At 38.8% G+C, this 12,427-nt stretch overlaps 1 protein-coding gene across 1 annotated transcript in view; it reads right to left on the bottom strand.

The window, feature by feature from the left end:
- LOC109063769 (integrin beta-like protein 1) overlaps positions 1-12,427 on the bottom strand; it is a 57,111-nt gene that overhangs the window by 20,622 nt on the left and 24,062 nt on the right. Inside the window, exons 6-7 of the mRNA XM_042731429.1 lie at positions 11,302-11,442; positions 10,573-10,719 (exon numbers count right to left, since the gene is read on the bottom strand). Of these exons, the coding sequence (XP_042587363.1) occupies positions 10,573-10,719; positions 11,302-11,442 (288 nt within the window). The remainder of the gene's footprint in view (positions 1-10,572; positions 10,720-11,301; positions 11,443-12,427) is intronic.

Genomic DNA, 12,427 nt, shown 5'->3' with positions numbered 1-12,427 from the left:
AATAAATTCAATGCACACAGACTGAAGTAGGAAAGTATGTCACTTCCTGTTTGTTGCTGCCGTATGCCTTGAGTTTGAGCTCCATCACGTTAATTCTTTATTGTCTATTTTTAATCTTGAAATCTATTTTATACACCATCATTTTCATTTCTATAACGTGTGAATATATCGTATTCTACAGCAAAAACAATCAGAGCGCCTTGTTATCACTAGTTTTATTTTGAATTCCCGAGTCCGCTAGTAGCTTATAGCCCATTAGCATTGCCAGCGTGGTTGTCACTAAACCCCCGTGCATTGCTAATACTCTGTTCACACACATTACCATTGCTTTACTCACTGTTACTTGCTTTAATGGCGAATGTATGTCTACCTTTGAGTGCAGGTGACGACATGTTCGAGCTGCATTCGGTGCAGCTCGAGCTGGAGGCCATGGAGAAGCAGATTCGGGTCCTGGAGCAGAGGCAGGCCCAGCTGAGAGAGCGGAGAGCCGCGCTGGAAACCTCACGGGCTGACGCTCACAAGTCCGTGGTAAATATACAGTGTGCTGCTAACAGTCCCACCACCTCTACCCCGTGTGTTTCTCTGCACAGGCCCGGTGCACCCAGGGCGCAATCTGCCCAGATGTCCTTCACTCCGGCGCTGGGACACCACGGACCCTGGGTGCATCCCAGAGCCAGGCCCCGGGCAACAACCTCTCCCCCTCCGGTCTTCGAGATCTCCACACAGAACCGCTTCGCTCCCCTCCGTGAGACAGAATGCGATGCTGTGATCGTCGGAGACTCCATCGTCCGACACGTCCGTGCTACGTTAGCCAAAGGTATAGTGCACACTCACTGTTTCCCTGGTGCTCGTGTTCTCGATGTTTCTGCGCAGATACCCACGATCCTGAAGGCCGACGAGAGCCCCAGAGCAGTCGTGCTTCACACCGGGGTTAATGACACCACGCAGCAGCAGACGGAGATGCTGAAGAGGGACTTCAGGAGCCTGATCGAGATGGTGCGCAGCACAAAGCCCACGGCGATGATCATCATGTCAGGACCACTGCCCACGTATCGTCGAGGACACGAAAGGTTCAGTAGACTTTTTGCTCTAAATGAATGGTTATTGTCACGGTGTAAAGAACAGAAACTGCTCTTTGTTAATAATTGGAATGTTTTCTGGGAGCGTCCTGGGCTTTTTCGCGCTGATGGCCTGCACCCCAGCAGAGTCGGAGCGGAACTCTTCTTGGACAACATCTCCAGGACTCTACACTCCATATGACTAGTAAACCAATTCTCAAATAACTGCTATGATGGCTTTTGTTCTACCCGCTTAAATGTTAGAAGTGCTTGCGCTGTGCAATCTATTAAGACTGTCTGTTCTCCGAATAGTGAGGTCAAAATATAAATTTAAATGTAGGATCTAGAAAAAATCTTATCGTGATTAAACCAGAAAAAACGTAAAATAAATGAACAAAAACAATTTCTAAAGTTTGGGCGCATAAACATTAGATCACTCACACCCAAAGCAGTTATTGTAAATGAAATGATCACAGATAATAGTTTTGATGTTCTCTGCTTGACTGAAACCTGGCCAAAACCAAATGATAATATTGGTCTAAATGAGTCTACTCCACCAAACTACTGTTATAAACATGAGGCCCGTCACACTGGTCGTGGGGGAGGTGTTGCAACAATATATAACAATATATAGTGATATTCTCAATGTTACCCAGAAAACAGGATACAGGTTTAAATCATTCTAAATACTTCTGCTTAATGTTTCACTGTCAGATATGCAAAAGAAATCTATCGTATCTCTTGCTCTGGCTACTGTGTATAGACCACCGGGGCCGTATACAGAATTCCTAAAAGAATTTGGAGATTTCCTCTCAGACCTGTTGGTTACCGCTGATAAAGCACTAATTTTCTGAGATTTTAACATTCACGTTGATAATACAAATGATGCATTAGGACTTGCGTTTACTGACTTAATTAAACTGTTTTGAAGTAAAGCAAAATGTCACCGGGCCCACTCATCGTTTTAATCATACGCTAAATTTAATTATATTGCATGGAATCGATCTTACTGATATAGATATCGTACCTCAAAGTGATGATGTTACTGACCATTTCCTTGTATCGTGCATTCTGCGTATTGATGATATCAACTATATGGCTTCGCGTTATCGTCCGGGCAGAACTATTGTTCCAGCCACCAAAGACAGATTCGCAAATAACCTGCCTGATTTATCTCAATTCCGAATATCCCGAATTTCAGTCAGGTTTCAAGCCCCATCATAGCACAGAAACTGCACTTGTTAAAATTACAAATGACTTGCTTCTTGCATCAGACCAAGGCTGCATCTCATTGCTAATTTTACTTGATCTTAGTACTGCGTTCGACACCATAGATCACGACATACTCATAGATAGATTACAAAACTATACAGGTATCCAAGGGCAGGCTTTTAGATAGTTTAGATCCTACCTGTCCGATCGCTACCACTTTATTTAAATGGGGAGTCATCTCATTTATCACCAGTAAAATATGGAGTGCCAGAAGGATCTGTCCTAGGTCCTCTGCTATTTTCAATATACATGTTGCCCCTTGGTAATATCATTAGAAAATACGGGATTAGTTTCCACTGTTATTCTGATGATACTAAACTATATATCTCAACGAGACCAGATGAAACTTCTAAATTATCTAAGCTAAAATAGTGTGTTAAAAATGTAAAAGATTGGATGACCAATAATTTTTTCCTATTAAATTCAGTTAAGACAGAGATATTACTTATTGGTCCAAAAAACATTACACAGAATCTCGTAGATTACAATTTGCAACTAGACAGATGTACTGTTACTTCCTCTACTGTCAAGAATCTGGGTGTTATATTAGACAGTAACTTTTCTTTTGAAAATCATATTTCCCATGTTACAAAGACAGCATTCTTACATCTTAGAAACATTGCCAAGCTACAAAACATGTTACCTGTTTCTGATGCAGAAAAGCTAGTTCATGCATTCATGACCTCTAGACTGGACTATTGTAATGCACTTCTAGCTGGTTGTCCTGCATCTTCAATAAACAAGCTACAGGTAGTCCAAAATGCAGCGGCTAGACTCCTTACTAGGTCAAGAAAATATGATCATATTACCCCAATTTTACAGTCTCTGCACTGGCTACCTATTAAGTTCCGTATCAATTACAAAATATTATTACTTACTTATAAGGCCCTTAATGGTTTAGCTCCTTTGTACCTAACTAGTCTTCTACCACGCTACAAACCATCCCGCTCCCTAATGTCACAAAACGCTGGACTTTTGGTAGTACCTAGGATAGCAAAGTTCACTAAAGGAGGTAGAGCTTTTTCACATTTGGTTCCCAAACTCTGGAATAGCCTTCCTGATAATGTTTGGGGTTCAGACACACTTTCTCTGTTTAAATCTAGATTAAAAACACACCTCTTTGGCCAAGCATTCAAATAATGCATCTCATAATTTTGGACTGCAGTTATATCTGATCAAATGTGCATTATTATTCTTTAGCTTTGGTTAAACTAATTAATTTTACTTGGCTGGAACAGCAGCTACACTAATTATGTCTCTATTTGTTTCTCTGTTTTGCCACGGGATTTACACATGCTCCAGTCTGGATCCAGAACACCTGAGAAGAGATGATGCCAACCCCTTAGAGGACCTCAGATGATGCTAACCCAGAGACAACATACAGAACTACCACCAATTCACTCTCAACAAATTAGAGAATGGTGACATGCCAATCAGCTAATCAACTCAAAACACCTGCAAATGTTTTCTGAGCCTTCAAAATGGTCTCTCAGTTTAGTTCACTAGGCTACACAATCATGAGGAAGACTGCTGATCTAAAAGTTGTGCCAAATTCACCACCCTTTACAAGGAGGGAAAAGCCACAAATATTCATTGAAGAAGCTGGCTGTTCACAGAGTCTAAAAGTGAAAAATTTGTCAAGTATGGTAACCCATACTCGAAATTCGTGCATTTAACCCATCCAAGTGCACACACACAGCATTGACCGTGAATACACACCCCAGTGGGCAGCTATATATCCAGCGCCCGGGGGAGTGGAACTTCAGCCCATGGGTAATATCCCTCCCACCATTGCCAGCACCGAGAGAACCTGGCGGGTTCAACAGAGTAACATTGCCACAGCTGCCCCTGTATCCAAGCATGTTAACAGAAAGTTGAGTGGAAGGAAAAAGTGTGGAAGAAAAAGATGCACAACCAACCGAGAGAACCACAGCCTTATGAGGATTGTCAAGCAAAATCGATTCAAGAATTTGAGTGAACTTCACAAGGAATGGACTGAGGCTGGGGTCAAGGCATCAAGAGCCACCACACACAGACGTGTCAAGGAATTTTGCTACAGTTGTTGTATTCATCTTTTTAAGCCCACTCCTGAACCACAGACAATGTCAGAGGCATCTTACCTGGGCTAAGGAGAAGAAGAACTGGACTGTTGCCCAGTGGTCCAAAGTCCTCTTTTCAGATGAGAGCAAGTTTTGTATTTCATTCATTCAAAAACACTGATTCAAAAATTACATGATCCAAATTGTAGTCACTACATACAGCTTTACACATTTTAAGAGGCATTAATATTTTATTTGCTTCTAATGCACCTCTTCCCATCATTTGCTGGTACTGAATATAGAGCAATCTGGGGAGAAAGTACTAGCTTTACCACTTTTTCTTTTGAGATATTTTGCCTCTGTCAGACGATCTTGAAACATAGCATTTGGAAGCCTTTCAATCAGCACAGGAAATGAAAGGTCAGGCAGGACAGAATGAGTTGTGTTAAGATGTGGCATCTGAAGGCATCGCAAGTCCACTTTTCAGGTGCTTCTCACTAGCAGCTATAGGGACCATAACAATGACGGCACTGTGCATGTTTATGTTCATAAATATAAACTGTAATTCACTAATACGGCATATTTGTTTTGAAAATGTCATATTTCTATAGCATATTGGTAGATTTGTATGTAATTTTATTCATTTATTTTTTTACTCAAACATTCAACACACAATTCAACAGTATATACATATATGTAGTAATTGGCCACATTCAGAAAGTACATTCCTTCTTAGTGCAGAACACCACTTGGTCCTTGTGCACCAGAGAAGGCCACCATTATCAAACTCGGAGGAAGTGATTGCAATCAACCCTAATTTTGCTGATTTGCTTTAAAAGATCGCTCATCACGTGAAGCAGTTCCTACAACACACTGGATATCAGTCAACATCTGCATGTCAAATTAAGCCTCTTTTCCCTCTCCTGTAAGACGGCTGGGAGTGTTGAATGATTGCTGCTGTGCATGTTTAATCAAGATGCATTCTTTGTATACGGTGCTGCACAGTAATCTATAGAGTGCATTAGTGAGTTAATGAATAGTGTAAAAACGAACACTCAGTAGCTACCGTCAGTGTAATCACCCATTTGTTGCTTCTCAAATGGAGGGATATAAAACCACGTAGTAAATATCTTTTGGATATCCTATCATAGCATGTAAAATGGTAACATTAAATGTTAAATGTTTGATGTATGTAAAGATCATATGCAATGAAATGGCTGACAAGTTCACAAAAGAATCAACTTATCTACGGTAGGTTTTCCAGCCTCAGTAGAAACACTCTCAGAACAGATGTTTCCTGGAGGATATTCCAGACTTAAGAGAATGTGAAATCTTTCAGATTTTCACTTTTCGCTGTCTCAGATGGCTCTTTGTTTCCTCTTGAAACCATTTACGAGCTCTTCTACTGAATCCTGCTTTCTCTCTGTCCATTTGCTGCGAGTTTTCACGAGTCACTGGCAATGTTGACCATTCTTAACTAGGAAAAATGGGCACATAAGTAAAAGGAGCACAGCTAGCACACACAAAATCAAGATATCCATTTTTAGTCAGATGCTTCATGAATCTCAAGCAACTGCCATGTGGCATGGGAATCCCTCATATGGGGCTTCTTAGTGGAATTGTGTAAATGTTGGATTAATTCAACCAGGTTGACAGTCCTTAATTGTGGGAGTGAAATTCTGAACGGAGGAAACCTGTATAATTACCTGCTGTCAGGATAATGGATGCAGCGAGCAGATCTATAGCTCCAATCATGGGTGAAATTCTATGTAAACAGATGTATAAATCATCATTTGCTGGCCACGTCTCAGCACATGCTCACAGTATGGAGGGACAGTGAATCTATGGATTATTGATACTGAACTGTAAAGCCACAAGGTTACATTCAAACTGCATTCTGTAAAGCTTTAAGATCTAGTGGAAATACATGTAAGAGGTCTATAATAACTGGAGAAAGCTAGCTGTTAGCACTCCCATTCATCTCAATGGCAGTTGTCCGGCTGATGCCGGTCTGCCTGAAAGTACAAAGTTTGAACTTTTTGAGCCAATCACCCGAGCTGTAAATACCATGTAACTAATGACTCTGTAGCTGCAGGAAAATTATGTCATGACAGTGCCGATGGCATAGTCCCAGCAACTATTCTGAGCTGTGATGTGAAAATCATTAGACTGGAAAAAAATTTAATCCATTTAACTCTTTCCCCGCCAGAAGTTACCAGCCATCACCGGCATTTCTGATCATGTTCACAAAAATTTCATAGCCCACAGAATATTTTGTTAAATTAATATTTATATATGCAATATGTCAAAAGAGCCTCTGCTTTTAAGCACCCCCCCCATTTTAATTCTAGCTTCATGCATTCTGTTTTTATCAATGCTTTAAAGGGGTTATATGATGCGATTTCAAGTTTTCCTTTCTCTTTGGAGTGTTTCAAGCTCTTGGTGAATAAAGAAGATCTGTAAAGGTGCAAAGAATAAAGTCTCAAACCCAAAGAGATATTCTTTATAAAAGTTAAGGGTCAACCACACCCCCCTAAAACACCTCGTTCTAACATGCCCCCACATGTCTACGTCACAATGTGAGAAGATTTGCATAACACCACCCAAATGTTCATGCAAAGAAAGAAGATGTGTAACTTTGATTCTTGCTGTTGCCGCCGGTGCCATGTTGTGGATACGCTGTTTCGTTGTGTAAGTGAAAATACTTTGTTTGGCCTTCCAAAAGAGGACACAACTAGTAATCAGTGGTTAAGTTGTGTTTACAACAGTGTTCCAGAACAGATCAATCCAAATATTTAGATATGTGCAACACATTTTATGGAGGACTATTTCCTGATCCTGGGAGAGAAGACTACAGTGCCGGCTGTTCTGACATAGTCTGTAAGTACGTTTACATATGTAAAGGATTTGCCACTGATGATTCAAATTGGAGTTGTGAGCAGTGTAGAGTAGCGGTTCTCAATTCCAGTCCTTGCGCCCCGCTGCTCTGCACATTTTATATGTTTCTCTTATCGCTTCAGACGTTTGTTCTATTCGAACATAAGTGCCCTGCGAAGTGGACATCACAGGATATTTCGCCATGATTCCAGTTTGAAGCAAATGTATATGTTCCATTCAAAGTGCATTGAAGTGTGCGAGACGTGAATTTAAATTATTTACAGAGGTATATGATGTCACACTTGTCCGTGTGTGAAGACGTTGCGCAGTGCAAATCCGTGAATGAATGTTCTGAAGTGAGGTAAACAGATTTCCCCTGCTCAGGGAGTAGGGAGCAATGAACACTGTGTAGGCACCATGTCAATGGGAACACAGTTCATGCACGGAGCTCACATCTATCAAGCTGATTATCTGAATCAGGTGTGTTAACAGAGAGACATGCAAAATATGCAGAGGTGGGCGAGCACGAGGACTGGAATTGAGAACCACTGGTGTAGAGTAGAGCTTGCTGTTTGCTATTTCCGTCACACGCTTGAGGCATTCGGCCAATCACAAAGCACTAGATAGCTGGCCAGTCAGAGCACACCTCTCTTTTCAGACCGATGAGCTTTGTAAAAAATCAACACTTTTCAGAAAGGCAGGGCATAAACACAGATGGGGTCAGTCACTTCCACCAACACCCCCAAAGCTTGCACGGTCCTATACCACTTCCTGGATCATCATTTCATTCTGTTATGTTAGGTAGTTTTGAGTTATATAATGATTAATGTTTGATGATAGTGTTATTTTATATTTTTTTTTTGGGTATTTTTGAGCACATGCAGTCGCTTGTTTCTGCTTCTTCTTCGGTTGTGTTTTTATTCAGACGTTCAATAGTTTTTCAAAAGATGCATAATAGCGCCTCCTGTCCTACACCAGTGAAAACATGGAAAGTCTGAAATCAATGGCAGAGAAAGAGTAAATTAAGAAAAAAGAAACAGGCACTGGTGAAACAGCTACTAAAATATAAAGAAATATAAGTAATTTTATTTTTATGTATAATATAATAATAATTAATAATTTAAATTATTATTATTATTTAAATAATAAATAAACAATGGATTATTTAATCAGAATACATGGTTGTACTTGTAACCTTGTAATAAAATTGTGGAACACTTCAGTCAGTCAGTGCTGCAATAAATTAATTAAATAAACTGGCTTCCTTCCAGGAATCCTTTCATTTTAATTTTTTTTTTTTTTCATTTCCTGCCAATTAATTATTGAGCTTGGACACAATTTAACCCACCATTTGGTTAAAGCAGATTTTAGATGATTTAAAGGTACAGCTGAAGGAATTAAAGTTAATAATTAATTTAAGTGACTTTGTAACAATTTAATAATTTCTTTTTTTAAAAGGCACTCACATCATACTCTCTGTGTTCCTCCAAAGACCAGAACAAACTGTTTTCACAGTGCTAAGATCCAAGCATGAAATCCCTATGTGGATTTAGCTTTTTATACACCTGGTACTGAAAAAAAAAAAAAATAATAATACAATGCATCTGGTTCACTAAAAGATTTGTTTCTAAGTTTCACCACAAGACTTGCTGCCAGATTCAGTGTTATTTCAGGTGCTACAGAAACATGCAGAGCTAAAGCCTTGAGGGATAAAACACAAAAGCTTCTACATATCTGATTATTCCAGCCTGCATTTTCACATTTGTGTTTCTTAGGTCAGCTGGATCGAATCAGTATTGACATTGTCTATGACAAACATGGACTAGTGTTTAGTATTTACTGTAGTATTGTAAAACAGATTTTGGATTGAATTATATGTAGGCTACACTTTCAACCCAGTCATTACAGCAAAAGTCATTTAATTTTTGACTTTTAAAATGGGACAAGTTATATTATCTACTCTGTGTCGCTGGAGAATAAGAGAGCACGGAGGCGGAAGTCCTTTAAAAAAACAAGCGCACAGAACACGGGCTCCATTAAAGTTAAATTATCACCTCACTCAGTGAAACGACTATTATTATCGCTCTTCAGTTTCTTTGCAGCGGGGAACTATGGAAATAGCATTGTTTTTGAACAATTGCACTAGTTCTGATTCATCTACTGTGACATTTTTTTCTTTCTAACAAGACTCATGCAGAGAGACGGCTGGGCACCCCTACCTGAAGCTACAAACTACATGTTCATAATTACCCTTACAAAAAGTACCATAGATTCTTAAAAGACTGTAATTCAGACGATTATGGCGATATGTTTAAAAAAAAAATTACATTAAATGTGTTTGAATTGTTAGGTTCAAATGCCACTCTTACTACAATTCATGTTACTACTATAAAACCTTCTGAAATTAATGTTGGTTCTTCAGCTGTGCCAGAATCAAACCACAAATGCCAAACAGACACAGGAAGTGCACATAATACCAAGTTTCAGGCATTTGTTCAAATAAGTACAAGCTAGAAAGGAAAGGAATAAATAAAGAGATTTTTTAATTTAGGATGAAGTCAAGTAAATTAAATTACCAGTCAAATTACCAGTTTTATTACAGTCACAATTACTGTAACTACAATATTTTGGTGGCCATGTAACCTAACAATGTATTTTGTGTGGTAACATCTAAATTAGCTGCTAAAAAATTATATTTATTATAACTGACGAGTATGCCATAAAAGACATTTTAAGGGCCAGACAAGGTAACAACTACTCATTTTTACATTTTTAACTGTGGTTTACCATAGTAAATGTTTTGAAAAACAATAATCTGATTAAAACAAACAATCCATCCAAAGAAATGAGAAATCAATGGTTCACACAGATCTATCAAAATCCATTATTTATCGTGTGTATTCAGACATCATTCTGCATCTGTTTGGAGTATTTGTGTTGTTTCTGAGGTTAGCAGTAAACTACCACAGAGACATGTTTGGTCTCTTATAATTATTGCCCAAAGACTGTTTTGAATTAGTCTGCAGGTTAAGAGAATGACGCAAACCGCAACAACCTTATTTATGTACCAACATGCGTTTCATTCAAACCAGTCTATTAAGATTGGCATGCCAAATGAGAGTTTTGCTAATTTTAGCATTGTTCTTTCCACTCAAGCTTTGCATCGCGCCATAGAGCGACTAATTGGGAGAGTTGAAAATTACACACTTCACCTTTAAGAGTCCTCTGGCCTACCTCGCGACCCACAAATGCAACACCTCAGACCTGTGAAATGCTGCTGTTGGAACCCACTCTAGCGCAGATGAATAGACACTAGACTTAATTACCTCTGCCAAAGCAGGGCAGGCTGGAGGTTCCCCGACACCTCTTCTGACTGGCTTCCACAGATAGCGAGCAGGAGAGAGGATGATCGCATTTCTTTCCAGCCCAACCTTCCTTGCAGTCGCACCTGCCACAGTTACACTGACCATGACCCAAACAGACACATAGCAGGATTTAGAGTCCTTTAATGGATGAACGATCGACTGAAACTCTGCCTGAAGCTGCCCTAGATACAGAAAAAAGATTATACATTATTGGTGTGTGAGTGTGTGTGTTTGTGTGTGTGTGTGTGTCTGTTTATGGATTTGAAGTTAAAGGGCACCACTCACAGGTCTGGCTGACCGTGAATTTAAAAAATGTACTGTCAACTCGGTCCTCTGAGGCGGTCATAAGATTGAAGCGCATATGGCCACAGAGTTATTCCTCAGCATTAGAACCAGATGTTGAAATGTTTCTGAACCACATCTGTTGTTCTCCAGCTCAGGGTAATCCATGTGGCCTATGTTTATGCGAGATTGTGAAGAGAACGGATATCGAACAGTTCCAGCCTGCCCTGTTTTCAGCAACTGTCAGTATTTTTACTGCTGGATTTTGGAATGTGAACCATTTCCTTTTGAGGGGGTTTGATGAAGACAAAACTGACCCTTTCAGTTCCAAGTGGGATGTAATATATACAACATAAAGTGATGATTAGAATGAGATGTTTGATGGAAATGTTTCAACTAGTGCTTCACCTGAACAGAAATCATCCGAGTATCTGTCGTACATGGCGTGGCAGCTTCTCTCGTCACACTCGCAGGTCTCTCCGTGAATGTCGCCCCAGTCTCCTGAAGGATCCACATCATAGCAAGTGCACTCACCACATACACATGTGCCTACAAAGACAAGGTGAAAGTATGGTAAAACTGAAAGTCAAACTAGGCTATATTCACTTTGGGATTGACAATCATATTAACAAGTGTGACTCTTAAATCGTCCTGTCTAAGTAACAGTTTAGAGAAGCTCAGAAATCTTAAACTATTAAGTAAATATGAAAAATGTATCACAAATAACACAACATTATTTAATAAATGAGTCCAATTGTGGCACTGCTTGAAATATTTCATTACACTTTTTTAACATTTAAAAAAAAAAAAATCTTCAAACATGCCTTTCTCAAGCCAGAATTGCTAATTAAAAATTATACTTACTGTACTGAATACCTCGGCAAGTTTTTATTATGTTTCTGAAAGAATTATTTCATGGTCATTAAGACTGTATTTATTTATATTTATTTATTATTATCAAAAATACAGTAAAAACAGTAATATTGTGAAATGATTACAAATTAAAATGTTTTCTATTTTAATATAATTTTAAATGTTATTTATTACTGTGATGGCAAAGCTGAATTTTCAGCAGCCATTACTATTAATATTGTCAGTCACATATTTATATTATTACCAAAAAATAGTTGTGTTACTATATTTATATGGAAATAGGGATACATTATTTTCAGGATTCTTTGATGAAAAAAAACAACAACTTGATTTATTTGAAATCCAAATATTTTGTAACATTATAAATGTATTTACAGTCATTTTTGATCATTTTAATAATAATCATAATAAAAAACTTACAACCCCAAACTTGTTGAAATTCAGGTATTCTTAATTCAGTTCTGATCATTTTTTAAAGTGAAGCTTCCTTACATTAGTATTAATGACTTACATTTAGGACAGACTACGTTTTAAGTTTTAAATTCAGTGCCAGGTAAGGCCATTTTCCGATTGCTGGAATACAGGTTCAAACTGTTTTGCCTGTGTTAGAAGGATTAGGGCTCACTGAAACAGTTAGCTGCACAGCACTATAATTGAAGTG

This window comes from Cyprinus carpio, chromosome B9, assembly GCF_018340385.1.
Source record: "Cyprinus carpio isolate SPL01 chromosome B9, ASM1834038v1, whole genome shotgun sequence".
In the NCBI taxonomy this organism is placed as follows: Eukaryota; Metazoa; Chordata; class Actinopteri; order Cypriniformes; family Cyprinidae; genus Cyprinus; species Cyprinus carpio.
This window is presented reverse-complemented; position numbering and strand designations above follow the sequence as displayed.